At 43.0% G+C, this 20649-nt stretch overlaps 1 protein-coding gene across 4 annotated transcripts in view; it reads right to left on the reverse strand.

The window, feature by feature from the left end:
* Positions 1-16350, reverse strand: part of camk2g2 (calcium/calmodulin-dependent protein kinase (CaM kinase) II gamma 2) — a 70387-nt gene extending 54037 nt beyond the window's left edge. For all 4 annotated transcript variants that reach the window (XM_041947285.1, XM_041947284.1, XM_041947283.1 and 1 more), the window contains exons 1-2: positions 16194-16350; positions 15107-15201 (exon numbers count right to left, since the gene is read on the reverse strand). In XM_041947285.1, the coding sequence (XP_041803219.1) occupies positions 15107-15201; positions 16194-16258 (160 nt within the window). In that variant the 5' untranslated portion in view covers positions 16259-16350. The remainder of the gene's footprint in view (positions 1-15106; positions 15202-16193) is intronic.
* Between the last annotated feature and the right edge of the window lie 4299 nt (positions 16351-20649).

Consider the following 20649-nt stretch of genomic DNA (forward strand, 5'->3'; position numbering starts at 1 on the left):
TGATTTGGGAGCTGCAAATTACATGTTAACTGCTCAATATTTACAAAAAAGCGGATGATTTTTGGCTGCTCTTCATCTCTGCTTGAAACAAACGGTTCATGGCTACATTAGCCACTAGCATTTAACAACTAATGGCCCTTGTATTTACAGCTGAACTGCTTGTTGTATTGTGCTGCAAGTTGTGGGTAATGTAGGAGGCAGCTTTTAAAAAATGCATGGAAAAAAAACGCTGATATATCTGGTTCTGCTGCATCGATTTTGATCCTGTTTTTGTTCAGCTGTCCATCATGAGTCCGATGATGTTATAAGAGTGCAATGATAAGTTGGTGCTGTGTGCATTATGTTTAATTTACCATGTAAACCATCTGAGTAGAGATATTTCCATCTCCCTTATGTGTTTTTTTTTTGTGCTAGCAATATTTGAATACCAACTTTCACTGGAGAATTTAAGGTATGACAGCTGCATGTAAATTTTGCAGTTGGGGCAAGCTATTGGCTGGAGGACTGTTAGGTAGCTGTGTGATGATGACACCCAAATTAGTACTAAAAATAGATCTGGAGGCAAATATTGGCACCTTTATTCCAGCACATAAATAACACTGGCCGTCTCTGGTTCCCAGCCTTGATGTGTTAGAGTGCAGCCTCGCTTGCTGATAACTAATCACTGATGAGCGGCTGTTCCAGGGAGACATGCTTCAACCCTGACAATGACCAGCTCTGAGAGTTGATCGCTCGCACACACGCATGCACGCACACGCACACACGCGCACACACAGTCTTATCTCTTACTCCCTGAGAGAAGGGACAATGACCTCCACAGTGTGCTGAGACTGCCAGTCCTTTTGGTAAAACATGAAGTGAGCTGAGTTCAGAGTGACAGCTGACGTGCATCATATCTGACAGCTGAGCTCGGCTCCTCCTCAAAGGCAAATAATGACGTTACGTTACATTTGCCGGGATCGTTCTACTATCCCTATCAAGCAAACGTCATGATGTTCGGTATTTATTTTGGAGCTTGTGGAACAAGTCCAGTTTGTTGTATGTGCAGAGATGATGTATGGGCTTGACTTGACAGAATCCAGGCTCACAACTCTTTGTGTAAGCAATGAGCCGTGTGTGCTGTAATCAGACTTTCCTCTGAGGAGGGTGGGCAGGTTGGAATGGATTATTCTGCTTACATATACAGTATATAATGGCCACTTGCCAGTGATTGATATAATCATTCCTGATTCATATTTTCATTGAGAATTATTGCTCAGAACGTTTTTGGTTAGGGGGACAATTTTTGTCATTTGCCTCCAAAGAGCGAGTGAAGGCTGCTGCTCAGCATGCATCCAGCAAGCTAATCCAGTAATCCAAAGAAAACAGTATGCCGGGCCAGAATATTTTCATATCTAAGGGTTAAAGGGTTTATTTGGCCAAACCAGAGTTGGTGATGGAACAGTGGAAAGACTAACCACTCAGTTTTATTTTGCTGCTGTCAGGTTTGAACTTGCTTTAACAAGGCAATGAAGCTAGACTTCGTTCAGTTAAAGAAAGAAACTTCAACTCAGAAGCTGTAGAGTTGTATTATATTGTCTGATAAGGAAAATATGTTTACTTTCTTGACATTTTGTGAGTTTATTTTGTTTGTTTATTAGACTAATAAACACAGCCAACTCACCACTCCTACACATCTCTCAGCTGAAAGTATTGAATTAATTAAATATATACCAACCTAAATGTCAAATTATATTATGAAAGTTACCATCTTTTCATCTTAAATGATCCCATTTGTGGATCACTGGAAGAAGTGCTGGTATCAAACTCCCCTGCTACTGTGGCAGCTCATTTTGTAATTAAAATTCACTGGTGATCAAGAGGAGATTGTGCCTTATTCCACTTACGCCTTCACAAAACCTACATCGCCCACACCAACACGAAAGTGTGTCAAGGCAGCAGGCGCTGAATAGCATTACTGTGAGGAGGCTTTTATTATGAAAGGCTGTTTTGATTGTAACCCTGGAAGCAGACACAAATGCACCAACTATGTTGGTGGCGTGCCAGTCAACAGGAGTACACACTCCATCCAAATGATGCCAACTCCATTGAACAAATTTAGTGGAATACTACAAACTGTTGTTAGAGCTGCAGAGCAGCTTTGAGCAGGGATTATCAAACCATTTTAACTTAGCCAAGAGCCTGCAGGCAGGTGTCTATTGTTAAGGTGAAACTACTATTAAACAGACGTAACTGACAAAGCATTGCACAGAAAAGAGAGAACAATAAATGGTGTGTGTGTGTGTGTGTGTGTGTGTGTGTGTGTGTGATCGACCATAGGCGTGCATTTGTGTGTGGCTGGTCAAACATCCTCCTCTTGGGAAAATAGCAGCCTTGTGCAAAGAAACATTAGTGTAAACGTAGATAATGACAACAAAAGGTGAACAAACATTTACGCAGATCACTATGTTACGTGTGCGTGTGTGTGTTTGAGCTTCTTCATTTAGAGCCGAACTGAGATGTTGGTGTGGTTTCTGGTTTTGGTTATGTTACACGTGTTTGCATCTTGTAAAATGAACAGTCAAAAGCATACACCCATAAAATGATGAGATATGCAAAGTGACATGTTGCAGACTGGACTGTCTGCAGCCTGGACAAATAACAAGATTACTGAGTGAAACGAGAGCAAGAGAGGGATCATAAAGAGCAGTGTTTGAAAATATGTACCTCATAACTATGACGTCTACTTTGGCATCAAAATAAAAGACAGCCTCAAGCAGCGATTCTGGGTTAAAGCCCTTTTTGCACCCAACAGAAGGAAGCAGGTCAATGGGCCTCAATTAAAGCCGCGAGCAGCAACAAGCAGCTTTCAGGCTTTCACTTCAGTTTTCCCGCACTTTCAAACTTGTGAAACTGTTCGGTTTTTTGACCAGCAGTGATCATTTCTGAAATGTGCATCTCAGTCCTGTACGGTATGTGGTTCTACAGGGAAAACGACCAAACTGCCAACAAAGATAAAGGTGTTTGCCGACTTTGTATGCAGCAGCTATGTCTACGGCAACCTCACCCGGCTGCCTACTGTTGGCCACACATTCATCCTCAGGATCCTGGACAGAAACTCATAAAAAGGCCTTCACCAATGACACAGCAAGATTTATCTACAGTATGCGTTTGGACTAAATAGAATGAACTGTGCTGTAGTCCGTATTCGTTGGAGCTTGACTTTTTGAAAAAGCCTTAGAGTGACAGCATGCAGCTCTTTTTATGACATTATACAATTAAAAAATGTATGTAACACAATCCCTTGAGGTTTAAGTTCCATAAAGTATGACTTGTTCTTAGAAAAGTAGTCCACTGACAGTTTTAACAAAGGCTAAAGATTGATGCAGCAGACACAGTCACAGCAGAAACAGCCTTTTTAATTCCAAGCATTTTTCTTCTTTGGTGCCTACTTGACCCACAATGCAACTCGTTTTGGTTAGAGATTCAGGTGCGTTATGCTAATAGTGGCGAATGTGGCCTCGGCCTCAAGAAGAGACGAGGAGCGGGCTAACTAGATCTGGTGAGCTCATTTCTTTTTAACTCCACACATCTCCCTTCAACTTGTAGTCTTCAGCCACAACTGATGCTGACTCAAGTGACATCATCTGAGGCAGTTATGAGACCACACACAGCTCTGTCAGCATAAACACAACATACTGCAGCTCACCTAAAAATGACACAACTAACACCAGCAGAGGCCTGAGAGACCCTCTTTACTTTCTCCCACTACTACTCTCACCACCAACCATGAAATCACAAAACACACACATTTCACTCCGCCAGTGATTCTGTGAATTGAATCCCTGATGTGGAAATATATTTTACCTTAGTGGCTGCTGTCAGATTAAAGGCCAAAAAATCAAAGCAAACAAAAAGTCGCATTTTTCAGACACATTTCCTGGAAAACATCAGCTTGTGTGATTGACAGCCGGGGGTTCTGAATGGGTTTCCTCAGGCTGAGCGACCTCAGATTTACACGGCGACTCCGGCTGCAGCGTGTTATTATTCATTGTACATGACACCCAGCGAATATGGTGACCAACTCTATGAAATCCTGGCTGTCAGGTGTGAAGAACAGGATGTATGTAAACTAGCTGTTACCATGGAGACACGCTGCTCGATTGACAGCATGACATTGAGTGTGTGAGCAGGAGCACATTTCCTGCCGGCATGCCCGAAGAACTTCCCAATTTCCTTCCTTCCTTCCCTCCTCCTTTCCTTACCTCTTTAGTTCCTTACTTAACCCCTTCTTTCACTTCCTATCTTAATTCCTTGGTTACCTCCTTCTTTTAAGGTGCTTTCAAAGGTTGGTCAATGGAGATTTTTGTTATTTTATTTTGCTAATTTAATGGTCTGTCTCCAAAGAGCGAGTGAGCACCGACTCGACCAAAGAGCAGAGTTGGTGGCAGAACAGTGGAAAGACCAACTAAGACAGTTTTGGTGAGTTTTGTATGAAGTGTGTTTTTATTTGTGTTTAATTTTAATTAATAATTAATAAGGAAAGCAGGTGTTTGATGCATTTGCCAGTTAGTGAGGGGAATGTGATCCAACCTCGATCCGATCCAACTACTAGGCCTATGCTGCAAGTTTGAGCAAAACAGCCACCATAGCCAGGTGTGCTTTCCGCACAGTGGGATGCAGATGAGCAATTTTAAAAGCAGCTAACAACTAGCCAGAGGATGAATCAAGGTTGGACCTAGACTAGAGCAATGTAGTACATTATATTTGCCGTTGGTGCTTTCTAGCTCCCTGACCAATGGGTGAATGTTCTCAGGTGGTTTGTAATGCTGCATTTTGCTTTGCTTCGATCTTTTTCTGCGTCAAAAAAAAGTGAACCAAGGAAACAACGTTCCAAGTTCACCAACTCATCAACTCATTCGGACCAGAACATACGAACGACAGGTTAGAAAACGCCTGTGCTTCGTTTTTTCTAGCAGCCTCAGTCCAGTTGTTTAGTCCATAATAGAGTTTGACGAAGCTTTCACACCAGCCCAAATGAACCGACGCCAGAGTTTGTTTGAAGAGTACCAAACTGATTAGCTATGAAAACTACCCTCTTAGCTGGCATTTTATGGGGGGGATAAAAAAGATTAGCTTTACGTGTAGCTCAGTCGGGATGCAGTGAATTTGTATGAAACATGATAAGGTAAAAACTTAACGAGGCAAAGAGGTAGAAAGGTAAAGAAAAGCAAGAGTAAAAGTTGCAGGCAGTCAGCCCAGGTGAGAGCATCGCCAGCTCGATGCCATGTCATTGTCACACACAGGCAGACACACACACACACACACACACACACACACTATTACTGGATGGCTCTCCCATGTGTGTACCCTGTTTTATTGCCTTTTCAATCTTCCAACTGTCGCAATAAATAATCTCAATAAAAACCTCTGGACTTAGAACACAGCAACTTTCCTGTAAAGTGTAACTGCTGCACACATGTACACAACTACATATGAGTCTGGTGTGTGTGTGTGTGTGTGTGTGTGTGTGTGTGTGTGTGTGTGTGTGTGTGTGTGTAGGTTTATTCAAGGTGCTGGAGCCAGAACACAACAGAAATAACAATATAAGCATCTGCACACTCCAGTCTGTGCGACGTTATGTGAGGAAAGCTTTCAGACAAGGACCTTCTTCAAGACATGCAGACAAGACCCCACGTTTGACTCACACACACACACTGACATGACAGCAACTGACAACACACACAGACAGACACACGCGCACAGACACCTGAGATCCTCTAATGTAATGTAATCCAATGTGTCTGCAGGCAGCCTTTCCTTTGAAAGAAACTTGGTGGTTTACTAGCAGCAACTCTAAGATGCTTAAACTTTTTTGCTTGAAAAATGACTGAAACAATTTATCAATTCCAACAATAGTTGCCGAACGCCTAATCACAAGATGGTTCAAGATGCAGACCGACTAATTTGAATGTCACTGCTCAGATTCTGTCTGGAGACCAGGTGTGTGTCTTTACTTTGAACTATTGAATAAAGGCAAAATGTCATAAAATACTGGATCAAACGAAACAGGAAGAAGCAGAACATCAACGTTGTCTTGCTAAAATGATTAGCTGACTGACAGAAAACAAATCATGTCAGTACTTTATTAACAGTTGCTGGTTCTAACTCCTCAAATATGCAGATTTGATTATTTAATCTTATAACACTGGGGGTTTGGATTGTTGGTTGAACAAAACAAGCAATTGGTGATGAATTATTCTCCCTGTTTTTACTATAACTTAACTGAAAAGACATGAAATTAATCTGCATGTCTACATTTACTGGTTCAAGCTCCTCGAACGTGAACAGTATTATATATGACATTACACTGAACATGCTGGTGGTGTGGATGGTTGGCCAGACAAAACGAGAAATGTGAATATGGCTTTGGAAACTGTCGTGGGCATGTTTTATTATTTACAGTCTCAATCAGCTTCCCCTGTCCTGGTCCAGCACTGTATGGCAAATGAAAATTTTATTCGAGTTGGCTCCTACATGATGCCATATGCTTCGGACAGGCGGGATAATGATGAGCAGATAAGAGGGAAAAAGAGGGCAAGATGAATATGGCAGGAGGAGAGTCCTGGAAACACACACACACACACACACACACACACAGTGTTGTTTCGAGGCCTTGATAAGAAAAGGGGAAGGTTTGCATGCTGTGGGAAGACTTACACCACACATGTGTTACAATGCACTATTTCTGCTTCGGAGCATATAACCCTGACTGTCTCACTCTCTTTCCATATCTCCATCTTTCGCTTTCCATATGTGACTCTCTCACTCTCTCCCCCTCATCAAATATTCACAGTTGGTCCCATTAAAAATTCACTGCGCAGCGATGCTACGTTTATCTGCCCTCCGCCAATCAGCCTCCAGCGAGTGCACTTGAAGCCCACCAAAAGCCTGAAAACACACACACACACATGCACGCGTCGTCTGCCTGCATGGCCTGTGATGTGGCAGCCTTGCAGAGAGCGGCGAGGGGAGGAGATGACTAGAAAGAGGGAGGAAGATAGGGCAAAAGAGAGAAAGAGACAAAATAAAGGAAAGGGAGTGGCGGTGGGGGGAGAAATGAGACACATGAAAGAAAATTGGACGAAGAGAGGAAGCAAGTGTGAGGGTCCACTCGTCAGCTCTTGTCCATGTTCAGTGAGAGCAGAGCAGCCTTGCACCTCAATAATTCAACAGCGGGACGAGTGCCGCCAGCCTCTCCCCCTCCCTCTCTCCGCTTCGCTGACATCACAAGGCCTTACCTAATAACAGGGTAAAAATACACTCTCTTCACAGTCCGACACAATACGTGACACATAATTGTAGCTAAAAATAAGATGAAACACCGTCGAGCTGGATCACACCGTCAGCAGCGTTTAATTTGAGGGTTACGGCGTCTGCACAGGAAGCGTTTCAGCCGCGTTCTTCAGTTGTGCGTCTCACGCTCGTCTGACCGAGACTGAACAGGCACACTTTCATTTTAATCAATCCAGCTGTTTACGCGGGCCGCGTACCAGCTCGCGCTTCTCCACGCGACACGCAGGTGAACGCAACCCAAAGCATATTTTTACGCTTCAAGTGTATTTTCTTCCGTTTTACGCACTAGACTACAGTAGTTGTGTGTTGGGCTCAGAGCGCAGCCAAAACGTGGGTGACCTACATTCAACACTGTGTCTGAACTCAATTAACTGCTGAGAAAAGCAGCAAATACTCACACATGAGAAGCTTGAAATGGAAACTTTTTGGTATTTTTGCTTGAAAAATGACTGAAACCATTAACTGATTAACAAAATAGGCAATTTTTGTAGACTAATCGCCAAACCTTCCAGCTCTAAGTAACATTATCAAAAACGACCCAGGTATTAGACTGAGCACTTGTGTAAAGCCCAGCAAATTTATTAAAGATATGGTGGCCACTGATGGTCAGGAACCACTGTAAATGAATTTTGGGATGAAACAATTAGTCGATCAACAGAATTTTAATTGCCAGTTTGGGATTTGCCATTGATTGGGATCAATAAATCATTTAAGTCATTTTTAAAGCGAAAGTGCAACAATTCCAGCATGTTAAATGTGAGTATTTGCTGGTTTTCCTGGTCTCCCATGATAGAATATTCAATATTTGGAGTTTTGGTTTGTTAGTCAGACAAAAAAAATGTCACCTCGGGCTCTGGAAGATTCTGATTGATATTATTTTATGACATCTTACAAAGCAAACAATTAATCTCAGCTGCAGCCCTAAATAAGTGCTTCTCTTTTCATTTCCATGAATTCACCAGGTTGATGACGATGGCCACACCAAAAAAGTTGAACCAGGCTCAACTTTTGCAGCAATACAATGCAGTGTCATCTAGAACTGGACTACATTAGTCAATCAAATACATGCAAATGCTCGTTCCTAGTAGAAAGTTCAGAAAGTGAACGACCCAATTCTACTGTCTACCTCTCACCTATGGACGGACGATGAGACGATTGTCATCGTGAGATGTTTCCAGAGTTGTAAAACCTGCAGTGTTACTCATGAACACATGAATAAAACCAGCCCTCCTATATTGTATCTTATCTTCTTCCGGGTACCTGTAGCAACATGCCTTCATCACCTTGCATTTTTGGAGTCCCAAAGGACATGTCTAATCACTGGCTCACAGTGTCTCACAGCTAAAAACAAAGAGTCAGATGTACAGATTGAATCCTGCAATGAAAACTTACTTTTACCCACATGGTGCTGTTGTCACAGAGGAAGAGCTGAGTTTTGGATGCTCCAACAGTTAAAAATAACCTACTGTAATGTTTGGTTAATGTGTTTACATTGACTGGGACAAGTGCCAATTAGCAACAATGCTGGAACATTTTCCATCAGCTTGATGACTGTGTACATTTTCTCACATCATGTGAGTTGAAACATTCCCTGATGATTGAACTTCTCCGACACATATTGAGTTTGTGTGCTCTGTCACACGCCACAGTTCAGAATTTCATGAATGATGGTGACAAATCAATAAAAGTTGGATATTAACAGGTTTTTGTTGTAACTGATCACTGGCCTCACACACTTTTCTTACTGAATGCTTGATTATAGTGGAGATGAAAGATTCGCACACGCATTTCCTAACACATGACAAAAAAGATGGTGGTTTGGGGTTAGTGTCCCATGTCTAATCTTCATATTAAAAGGTACAGCGGTATGAGGTGTATTACAAGGGATCACTCGTAGTGACATATATAAAAAATCACCTGGGTCTGCAGCTCTCCTCGGCTTTACAGAGCTTCATAATGAGTTTCAGCTCATTGTTAAGCTGTGTGGACCACGACTTCACCGTTTTGTTTCAGTCTCACTGATCTGACTGTGTCGTTTTCGGCTGTAGCAAGCTGCTGTTGCTCACAGCCAAAATACGTGCATGCAACTAAGTGTTGCTGTCGCTGGTATGCTTTGTTTCATTTACAGTAACATGTTTAACGTCATCAGTGGATGCAGCAAAAGCAGATCATTGGTGACGATGACAGTGAGCTCCATAAGCGGAAAGTTGCAGACGAGAGCTGGGAGAGCAAAAGCAAACGCCGCCTTGCTTAAATTCACGTAGATATGCAAGGTTTGGCTTTCACACAGAGAGATGAGCTACTGTCATGAACCTGCTGTCAGAAAAGAGATATGAAAATATCTCTCAAACTTCCTTTTATTGTTTCCTTAAAATCTAACCACTGACGTCTGGTACTTTATCTTTGCACAAAGTGGATTCAAGCCTCTACACGAGATGTATAGAAGTCATGGCTCATCACAAAAGCCACGGAGAGGAGAACACTCTCTTTCTCATCAGGACGTGCACGAAAGCATGTGAGAGCCCTCCACCACCAAAGTAAGAGCAACTTAAACTGAGCACACTTCCCTTCTTAACTTCTGCTTCCCACGGTTTTTATCATGCCGTCACTGCCGCCTCAGGCTAACAATAATTGTCACTATCTCCTTCTGTAAACTGATGCTGGACTCAGCAGTGAAATACAGTATTACAGTAGCTGTCAGTCTTCTGGGACCGCGGGAACATTTATACATCTGGGCAGCCGGCATTTGAAGTATAAAAACAGCAATTTGCTGTTTTGCGGGGGTTTATGTGCCGGATTATTTCTAGGCCTTGAGCAGTTGCCAAGCAACCTGCAGAGACTGAACGACACAGGAAGTTACCGTGATCGTCCAAGAAATAACCCTCCCCCTTTGTTACCTCAGACTAGCTGTTTTCCCGTTTCCAGTCTTTATGCTAAGCTAAGTTAACCAGCTGCAGGATTGTAGCCTTATATTTAACTGACAGATATGTGAATGAATCCAAAAATATCGAACTGTTTCTTGAAATAAGGATTGATCAGTTTTTCAATATAAACAAAATAAAAATTATAAGTACAGTATATGCTAAACTTTGGCTGGAATAATACAAAATCAAGATTTACAGTGTGTGTACCGTTGGTTTAACATTTCACTGTTTGTTTGTGCATGATCGGGACAGTTTTGTATGCTTTTCTTTTAAGACACTGAAACCTATAACCATTAAAAATGACCTTTACTTTTTCTGAAGAATATTTTTTTCAAGAAGTTCTAAACTGAGTTGGCTTAGAAATAAAAATATCATCATGGCTCATTAATGGCAAAATGTCCATCCATAGTGGAATACCTCTTAGCCAAATAAAACTCAAATAACAACAGTAAGTAAATGAATTGTGTTATTAACAGTGTGTGTCCGTGTGGATACACACGTGTGTGAATGTCAGTGGAAGTGACAGACCACGTGTGCGTGTGTGTGAGTATCCACTTGAGCGAATGTGCGCATGCATGTGACGCCACACGGCCGAGCCATAATCGCTGACCTCACCGCCAGCCAATGCGCCCTCCCTGAGCCACACAGAATAGGGCTTAATCCCGCCTACGCACGCACGCACATGCCTCGTCAGTACAAGCAATACTCCAAAGATCCCCTGACATCAAACCACCAAAGCCAATATATACTGTGCGTTCATTGTTTGCAAACACTAACAAGGAGCACACAAGCAGAAATCAGACCAAACATGTACATTATGTGTGCAACTGTACAAAAAAGGTGCTTAAGAGCAAAGCAGTGAACCTCCAGCTGCTGCAGTGCTGCTGGTAGCAGGACTATGTGTGTGCGCGTTGGGCAGCCCTGACGCATTAATGCTGGTGCGTGCATGGAGACCACCTAATCCACCGATGCTGTGAGTGACGACGTGGTTTTGATTACGGTCGTGTTACAAATCGTGATCATTTTCGTGTGTTTTTGGCCATCATTTCAACCACTTATGATAACAATGTACTAAAAGTAATTGACAGCTGAGATTTGGGAACGTGGCAACATCACTTCAAAGATGTCTGACAAGAAACAAGCGATCAGATGATTTGAGTTGAACCAGATTACCAAACCCACTTTATCTGAAGGTAAAACCAACCTTGCCTTAAACCAGCCATGTCCAAACTATTCCATAAAGGGCCGTGTGGCTGCAGGTTTTCGTTCCAACCAAGGAGGAGCGCACCAGACTGGACTCATTTAATCAGCTGATCTCACTTTTCAGCTGATAACTAAGAGATCCCTTGATGTTGATTGGTTGGCCTGGTGTGCTCCTCCTTGGTTGGAACGAAAACCTGCAGCCACACGGCCCTTTATGGAATAGTTTGGACATGCCTGCCTTAAACAGTCAGCACCTCCGCTACACGCTACATAACACAGCAAAGACCAACTGAATGGATGACGAGACAAAGTGTGTCATTGGTGATTGGTTTGATATAGCTCAGCAGGCGGCAAAAACTGATCGATCATCGCATCCATATCATATGTTGGCTTTGTGATAACTGATCTGGGGCCCATTTTACACGCACATACACGGGTCGCAAGCTGTTGTTTCGATTAGTGAAAGCTGTCAAAATAATGAGAGAAAATATTGCAAATCGCGGGTGCAAATTTGGTGAAATCGGCCAGAGGGCAGCACGTCACAATTAGAAATCCATCTTTTTGCAACTTGATAAAATTCAAATAGCGCTGCACCGCTGCTCAGACACTGGGCTGAAGTAAACTGATGATCGGATCGTATGTCTAGCTCTGTGACTTGGTAACATACTGTGGACTAAAGAAAACTATGCATGTGCAAAACTACGGAAAGTATGGTGGGTCAAAGCTAAAGCGTTGGTTAGCATGACCGCAACTATGAAAATGTAATAAACATGAATTATTCTTTAACACAACGGCGCCCGTCCCAGTGTCTCCTCACCTTTCTTTTAGTTCCACAGGCTTGGTGTGTGTGTGTGTGTGTGTGTGTGTGTGGTTGAGGCAGAAGATCATGTTTCTTGTGTTTGTAAAAGACACACTGGCAGCACCAGCATGTTTGAGCTCTGGTTAAGGGCACTGCGCACTGGAGGAGAGGCGAATGTGAGTGTATTTCACAATGTGAAACTGCATACAGTCAGGCCTCGTACGCGTTAAGTGTGAAACCGTTAAGTATTGGTAAGTGAGAGAAAATGCGTGCAACTGTGTTTGTGCTTGAAGTGTGAAAAGAGCAGTCATCGTTGTGTGTCTGTGTGTGTGTGTGATAACTGTGACCACGACACACACACACACACAGAATGCAGCCTCTCTGCCAGACAGCCTATGGGATGAAGAGTGTCACCCCTGCTGTTGCCGGGTTACTAGCTCCAGACCACTGCCAACACAGCCCTCCACACAATACACGCACACATACACATGCACGCATGCATGCATGCACACGCACACGATCAAATCGCCTGGTGAGAAGGGTTTTTAAGATCTTTCCTAACATCGGTCTTTGTTTACAGAGAAGGGAGGGAGGGGAAGGGAGAAAACAACATAAAAGGACAAAAAATTACAGAGATAGAAGAGGGATAGAGGGAGAGAGGGGGGGGAGAGCAATTCAGCCCGCATCCCCAGGGAAAAGAGCAGCCCAATCAGTCCAGAACCGGCCCTGATCTGCTATTCATACCATCGCTCAACCTTTGGTGGCCTGCTCTGACGCCGACTTGGACAAATATGCAGCCGACACACAGTCAGCGACACGTTCGCACACCAAGACAGGAAGCAATACAGTGACAGATCAATGCAACGCATGTGCAAACACCAAACGAACGTGACATCCAAAATGATCAACAGACACAAATGTTTGGATTCAGCTACACGGCAGAAGGAATGCTGTGACACGCACAGGCAGACTGATGACTATGACAACAAATCTGCCACAAATACTGAATCACAGGTGGTATTTCAACATGTGTTAAGCTGCTGCTGCGTACGCACTCACACACACACACACACACACACAGGCTGTCAGCAGCTGCAAACATCATAATTCTGAACTGACCACACAGACTTAAAGGATAAATTCAGGTGGTTACAGCCTGGGTCTTATTTCGCAGTTTGGCTTTCTTTCCTAACAGTTACAGTAACAATACAATGAGTAACTGCCGAGATCTGGGAACACGACAGCGTCACTACAACAGAATCCAACAGCTCGAGACACAGGAGCAGCTGGATGATCAGACAAGTTTATCTCGATTAGCTGAACCACTTCATTTAGAGATAAAAACAGAAGCGTGAGCAGCTGAAATGTCTGACAGGACTCTCACTCTTTATTCAAATATTAAATGGGAAATATTAAATAACTGATGATCTGTTCAAATTCAAAATGGTCACTGCACATGCGCAGCGGGCCGGCTGTTCGCTCCTGGCTGTTCGCCGACTGTGTAAAACGCTGTTCAGCTCGTCACTCGTGTGAAGCATCTGATGGCGTTCACACACGTGCTGAAAAAGCAGGCCGGACAGGAGAAAAGCATGAAGTGCCCGGGGCTAACGTGGCTAGTGGGCTGACAACAGCACAAATTTCATGTTAGTTTGAATTCAGTCAAACTTTATTTTTGCCTTTCGCTGACCCTGACTCCTGTAACCCCTCATTGTACTGGAACAGTTAACCCAACTCGTTACATTTGAGTCACAGAACGAAGCATCTGTTCAAAGCTGTTGCTTTTGATTAGAAAAAAAACTAATTTAGCAGCGTCTACCACTGATTTCAAGGTATTTACAGACTTTTCTGTCCATCTTCTGTCCATTAAAAACATGTTCAGTCCACTGCATGCCTTTTTACAGGCTGTGACGATATCTTATTCGAAACAAAGATGGTGACGAGAGATGTTCAATTCTCACTTTATTTCAACCCAAATTAAAGTTTTATTATCAGTTTTCTCTGCTTTAGAATTACTTAACATTATTTCATACTGTCATACACATTAACAGCTTTTATGTTGCTTGTTGAGGGGATGGCATTTCCATTTTTCTCGGTGGACTGAACATTCATCTTTCAGATGGTGGGTTTAAGGGTTCTTGAAATACCTTGAAAACAGCTGCAAACAACCTGTGGTTTTCAAAAATGGTCATTCATCCTTCAGAAAAATGAATGCTTAGCTCTGTCACTTGAACGATAATACAAACACGGAGCTTAAGAAACCTGCGTGCAGGTCAAAGCTGAACCAGGAAGTCATTCTGCAAGTTCGGCTCACCTGCAGGGTCGTTTCTCACGGCGGCGATGTTGCCGCTTTCTAAGATTTCAGCAACTGACTGCATAAGTGCAGCTTTTTTTCCACAACCAAAACAAACCACAGTCAAATAAGACCCAAGCTGTTGTAAACCAGAACATTCCTTCATCTCATCCTATGAGCTGCTGTCAGAGTTGAGGGTATTTTAGGCTGAAGGTCAAGCTGGTGCACATGCGACCATTTGCGAGAGACCGTCTGTAACCATAACAAACCAAAAATGGTTGCAGACAACTGCCAAAGCCCACTGAACCCCGCTGTACGACTTAAACCGCAGCAGCCCGGCTCTGCCAAGTGGCCTCCAGCTTTTCAGGAATCTCTGCTGACAAGGACAGAGCAGAGCGCCTGGATCGCTGCTCTTAAGGAAATAAACTAACAAACCTGCAGCTGAACTGACTTCGCTGAGCAGCTACGGCAGCCGACTGTTGTCAGCTTTCAGTTTGCATAAATTCACGCTGAATGTAATGCTGAGCGACACAAATGGGCATCGGCTGCACTTACCTCTGGCTGAGAGCTTTTTTGTGTTAATAATCTTGGCAGCATACTCCTGGCCCGTGGACTTCTTGACGCACCGGCGAACGACCGAGAAGGCACCCCTGGAGCAGAAGAAATCGATAAGCCTGATGACACTTCAAACACAACAAAACTCTCTGCACGGCTGGGCGCTCAACGTGTCACGCGCTAAGGGCATGCATTAATCACACACACCTACAGAAAGGGGAAAGGAAGTCACATGCATATTTAATACAGTCTGATATTCTGTGTGTGAGGTGTGAGGAGAGGTCCTGGATACCAGTGCATGACAGGGGAGGGAGAGGGCTTCTCATTAGCTCACAGGAAAAAACATGAGTAGGAAGCCACTGAAAGGTACAACTAACATTTAACTGTGTCCCCTCTCTGCACAGATGCCTCCTTTAAACTCACTGGTAGGTGGAGCAGCTCTATTAGCTACACGCAGAGATTAGATGTTACAAAGTGGCTTTGTGGCCAGGCAGCGCACTGTAACCTGTGTGTCCTCTCATGTTTTAATCCTGAACGCAGGAGGGGGAGCGCAGGGCCAAAATGTGGAACCTACACAGCCTTGCTTGCAGCAAAGGCTCTTTTTTTTGACATGACATATACAGTAGCCCTGCAGTCTGCTCAGAAATGCACACAAACAAGAGCTGCATGACTGAACAGGAGCCCGAGGATGCCACCAGGCAGCGGCAGTTCTCGACGCGTGCGACCTGCAGATAAACGGACAAACAAGTTGGTCCTGCGAGCGGCTGTTTCGCACCTTTTGGGCTACAAAGCGAGCATTTAATGGTGATGCACCTTTAAACACGCGTTCAGGATTAAACAGAAGCCTCTGCAGCGCTAACATGAACCTGCCCACAGCTTCGGTGGCTCTACCAGCCTCCGCTGTTATTTTTGATTTCTTTTTTGACAGCCCCTCTCCTGCCTTGTCAACAGAGGTAAACGCGCACAATGGCAGCGGCAGCACGGAGGAGAAAAACGTGCAAACACACACACACACACGCACGCACAAGCGCACACAGGCTGAATGCAACAAGAGCAGCAGCAGCGGAGGTGACTGGCGGTCGCTTACTTTCCGAGTTCCTCGTACAGCTGATATTCGTCTGTGAATCTGGTCGAGGTTACAACTGTAGCCATGTTGACTGAAGTGGAGGGGAGAGGGGGGGAATCGCCTCGCGCTCCGGTGGCCGCCTCGCGCAGGTTTCGGGAGGAGAACTCGTGAAGGCAGAGAGGGGGAAGAGAGGCTCGAGCTCAGAGAGAGAGAGGAGCAGGGAGAGGGAGGGAGTGGGGGGGAGGAGAGAGGGGAGCCGAGCTGTAGTAACGAAGATCCTCCACTGAGAAGATGAGTCACTCTGCGGCTAAAGAAGAAAAAAAAGACAGGAGATTCAAATGAAAACTGGTTTGAAAAAGTGGGCGTTAACCAGCCAAACCACGCCTCACCTGATGACACTTTTTCTGTTTCACCCCTTATTTGCATGTTTTAGGTTGCTGCCTGTGTGCTTACACACAAAGCATAAACAGAAACATGGAAACAAGGCTAAAAAAGATGAAGAAAGAGTTTTTACAAGGAATTTGCCTTTTAAATCTCGATGCATAACAATAAACACAGTACTGGAAGAGGAATTAGAAATAAAGAGCAAGTACTGCAAAGGCCAAGAATCATAAAAATAAAATAGAAATATTTACAATAAAAATACTAAAAATATATAAAAGTATGACAATATATACTTAGAACTGTTATCTACACACAACCAGATGAAAAAATGGGTGTATAGATAATATACATATATTTTTACATACATATATAAAAACCGACAGTGACCAATATCTAGCTGACACAGGTACTCCATGCAGGCTCCAGAAATATGCAGCTAAAAGTGTTGGTTAAATAAAACTTACGACCTGATGGGGGCGCTAGAGGAAAAGTCGAGGGATCACCAAAGTTGTTGCAATTCATCCTATGAGGTGCATGAATTTCTGAAGCAAATTTCATGACAATTCATCTGCTCATTGCATCCGATTGTTGTTGAAATATTTCAGTTTATAATACGGGAAAACAGGTGTGGGTGAAACAGGTGTGCGTGGGCTTCCAAAAGAAACTAAGAACAATTGACGAATTGATGTTAATATCATCATTTGTGCTTGTAAGAATTACCCATTAGTATTGTTTTTGTCAACCCTATTTTTATACATGGAGCTCATCCTTGGGTCATCAGCCTCTTTACATCGAGAAGCAACACTCATCTGTGTTCACTTTGGATGTTTTCTCGATCCAGAAATCATGGCAGAGTGAGACCTCCTCTTGCTGTCTCCCTCTCTGGCAGTAGTGGTCGAGGTGGGATGTAAGCCACGCGAGATCTTTTCTGGTGTGCCAGGAGCTGCAGATCCAGATTCAGTTTCACCATCTCTCGCCTCCATCTGCGATTGATGTGCACAAAGGTGAAGCTGACACCAGAACGGCCGATGACTGCAGCATCCTTCGAGGACCAAGTCGTGTACTGAGATGTGATGCCGCAATATTTTAATATTGGCACAGAGCAATGAGCTGCATGCCCACTATGTTATGGTTTTCATTTCCTCAGCTGGGTCTCCCAAAATGAGGAGAATCAGCCATCGCTCAGAATGTGGCACCAGGAGACAGTGATTCACTGTTTGAGGTTTTGTTTCACACCTCCTACTGTCTTCTCCCTATTATAAACCATTTTATAAATCACATTCAGCAACAAAAATCCAATTTAAATCTTATGTAACAGGCACATGCAATCATTAAAAATCAAATTACTTCTATCAAAACATTATATATTTCTTTTTTATCTGCAGTTTTGCAGTTTTTATAGCCAGTTCCCATAGGAGGTATAATATTTATCTATGTGCCTGTTGGTGATGACATTTTGTTCTTGAAACAGAAAGAATGGAGATTCATTCACTGACATGCAACATTTGTCTGAGGCCAGTTAAAGATTTTACACGTGTTTTTCAGTTTCCACACCTGAGAAGCACTTTTTAGAGCTTAAAATTGTTGAAATAACACCATTAAAACCTGGAACTTTACTGGAACTTATTATTCACCTGTAATGTCCAGGGACTGTGACATCACATTGCGTTAGCATTACCCTTAAGGCTATTTCCCTGTGACAGCACATTTGCATTCAGGCTGTCACCTTCACAGCCAAATGCACATGCCTTCCTCTGTGTCTTTTAACACTGCATACCCATCTGTCTTCATAGCGCTGACAAAGCTTCTTCCTGAAACCCACGATCATCACCATTATCACAATGTTTCCACTGTTTTTTTTCCCTTTTCACAATCATAACTGTCATTCTAAATTAATCATGATCACCGCAACACCGCCACTGTAATTCACCAGAATGCAATTTAACCAGGGGATTAAAAAAAAAACAACCTAAAATAAATACAAAAGAGAGACAAAAATCAGTGTTCCAAGAGCCTTGAAAGCAGATATCTGATTACCTCTAGTTTATCATCCAGACCAGGCAGCAGGGATCTGCTTCGATCCGACTCATATGCAGTTTGAGGGATTTTAAGTATAAGCCGGAGCATCATTGTATAAGAGACAGGGAATTATGTGTGTTATGTAATCGCCTGCTGCACTGTAAAGGTTTATCTGAGCTTTCATGAATATCTCATTAAGGGTATTAATATATCCTCTTGGCACCACGTTTAAGTACGAATGTGTGTTTGTTGGTGATTACAGCTGCACACACTCCAGCGAGGTAATGTGATGAGCTGATGTCAGCGAGAAATGTTTCGTCGCTCAGGAACATTATTTATTTATTTATTTACATGATTGATTAATGTTCATGTGGTTTTGGACACTCATATGGTTCTTTAGTCGGATATGATGAAAAAGCTCCTTTTACAGTTGAGGTTCAAAGCTCATTAACCTTAGAAACAAACAGCTTTAGAAAACAGTGTAGATGGTTTGGAAGCTGGTCTGGAGCATTTTGGTTATATCATCAGCAAATGGAGATTCACAGTTTTTCTAGAATTGTAGATGTTAGAATTTTTATTTCCTCCGAGCACTTTGAAGCTGCTTTGATCAATATTTTTTATTTAACAATGGGTCAAATGACTGTCTTTAATATAATCAGCAAAAGCTCTGCAGTTCCTCACTGTTTCAGCGTCTTTCAGCTCACTTTTTGGTTTTACAGCTCACAACTTTTTTGGTTCATTCTCACTGGTCTCATCTACTATATCTGAAGAAAAAAAAAAGACTGAAGTGGTGTATATGAGCAACTTGTTGGTTATGTGTGTTAGGTGATCATATGTTAGCAGACCGTATAAAGCTTGTTTCTAAAAAAAAAAAAAAAAGTTAATGAAGGTTTAAAGACCTCAATCCACCAGCTGCTAAATGTGATAATGTTGTATTTGCATCTTTACTACAAGGACTGTACTGAACTGTGGGTCTAAATAAAAATATCTTCTTAAATGTTTTATATTTTTAAACCTGGAGTTAGTGTCTGCAGGTATTCCCTTCAGGCTGCATACATCCCGAGCCACCCTCCCCAGTACAGTACGACATCCTGTGCTGCACGTACAGTAACCTGAGAGGCAAAACCCAGGGCAATAACGACAACGACACAAACCTCAAACACATCAACAGTGTTAACAGCTCAGAACAGTAGACAGTAAGAGAGTAGTGGAACCGTTGGACAGAAAATAACCTGAATCTAAAAAAGACTGGCGAACGTTCCTCCCCATATCAAATGGAACCTTCCCTCCTGATTACATACAACACTACTGCTAAACCATACGGCACCATTTATAGTTCATGCACTGTGTATTTGCAGATATATTTAGATCCATTTTGAAAACTGAACCACTTAATAACCACAGAACCCCAGGGCTGTCAGGACTCAGTCCCTCACCTGTCCACCAGTCGCCTCATTACGTTTTCCCACCACTTCCAGTCACCTGGTGATTACCCACATTGCTCTACAGCTGTTCTCAGTTCAGTCATTAGCTCCCAACTATAAACAGAAGGCTGTTCACTCCCTCTTGTTTGCCAAATCATTAATTTGCCTTGTAGCCATTGCGTCCCCTCAAGTATGTAACCTTACCACCCATTCTCAATAAATTCCTTCCCTGTCTGTTATTCTGCATTTTGGTCCTGTTTCCACTTGCCAGCATCAGGGACAATAGTACTGAAAGGTCAGTAAATACTAGAGAGGTGTTCAGAATATTACTGGATACCTGAATGATGCTTGAATGAGTAAAACTACAATGCATTTAACATGTTCAGCATATGCACAGTAAATGCCAAAGTGTGCATCTCCTTCCTCTTCTGTTTCTCTCTTCCTTGCTTCTGAACTGTGAGTGTATATCTGGAAAGTGTTTAGAGAGCGTTGCTGGCGATTAATGAGTGTTTGCAGCGAGCAGAGGAGCAGTGCGACCAGTTTCTGCCATAATTACAGGGAGCCGCTCTGATATGAAAGCCTAATTAGCGAGGGTGCACAGGTACCGTCGTATTAATTGTTGAATTGCTGTGCTTCCTCAGAGATGTGCC

The sequence above is a fragment of the Chelmon rostratus genome, chromosome 11, assembly GCF_017976325.1.
Source record: "Chelmon rostratus isolate fCheRos1 chromosome 11, fCheRos1.pri, whole genome shotgun sequence".
Lineage (NCBI taxonomy): Eukaryota > Metazoa > Chordata > Actinopteri > Chaetodontiformes > Chaetodontidae > Chelmon > Chelmon rostratus.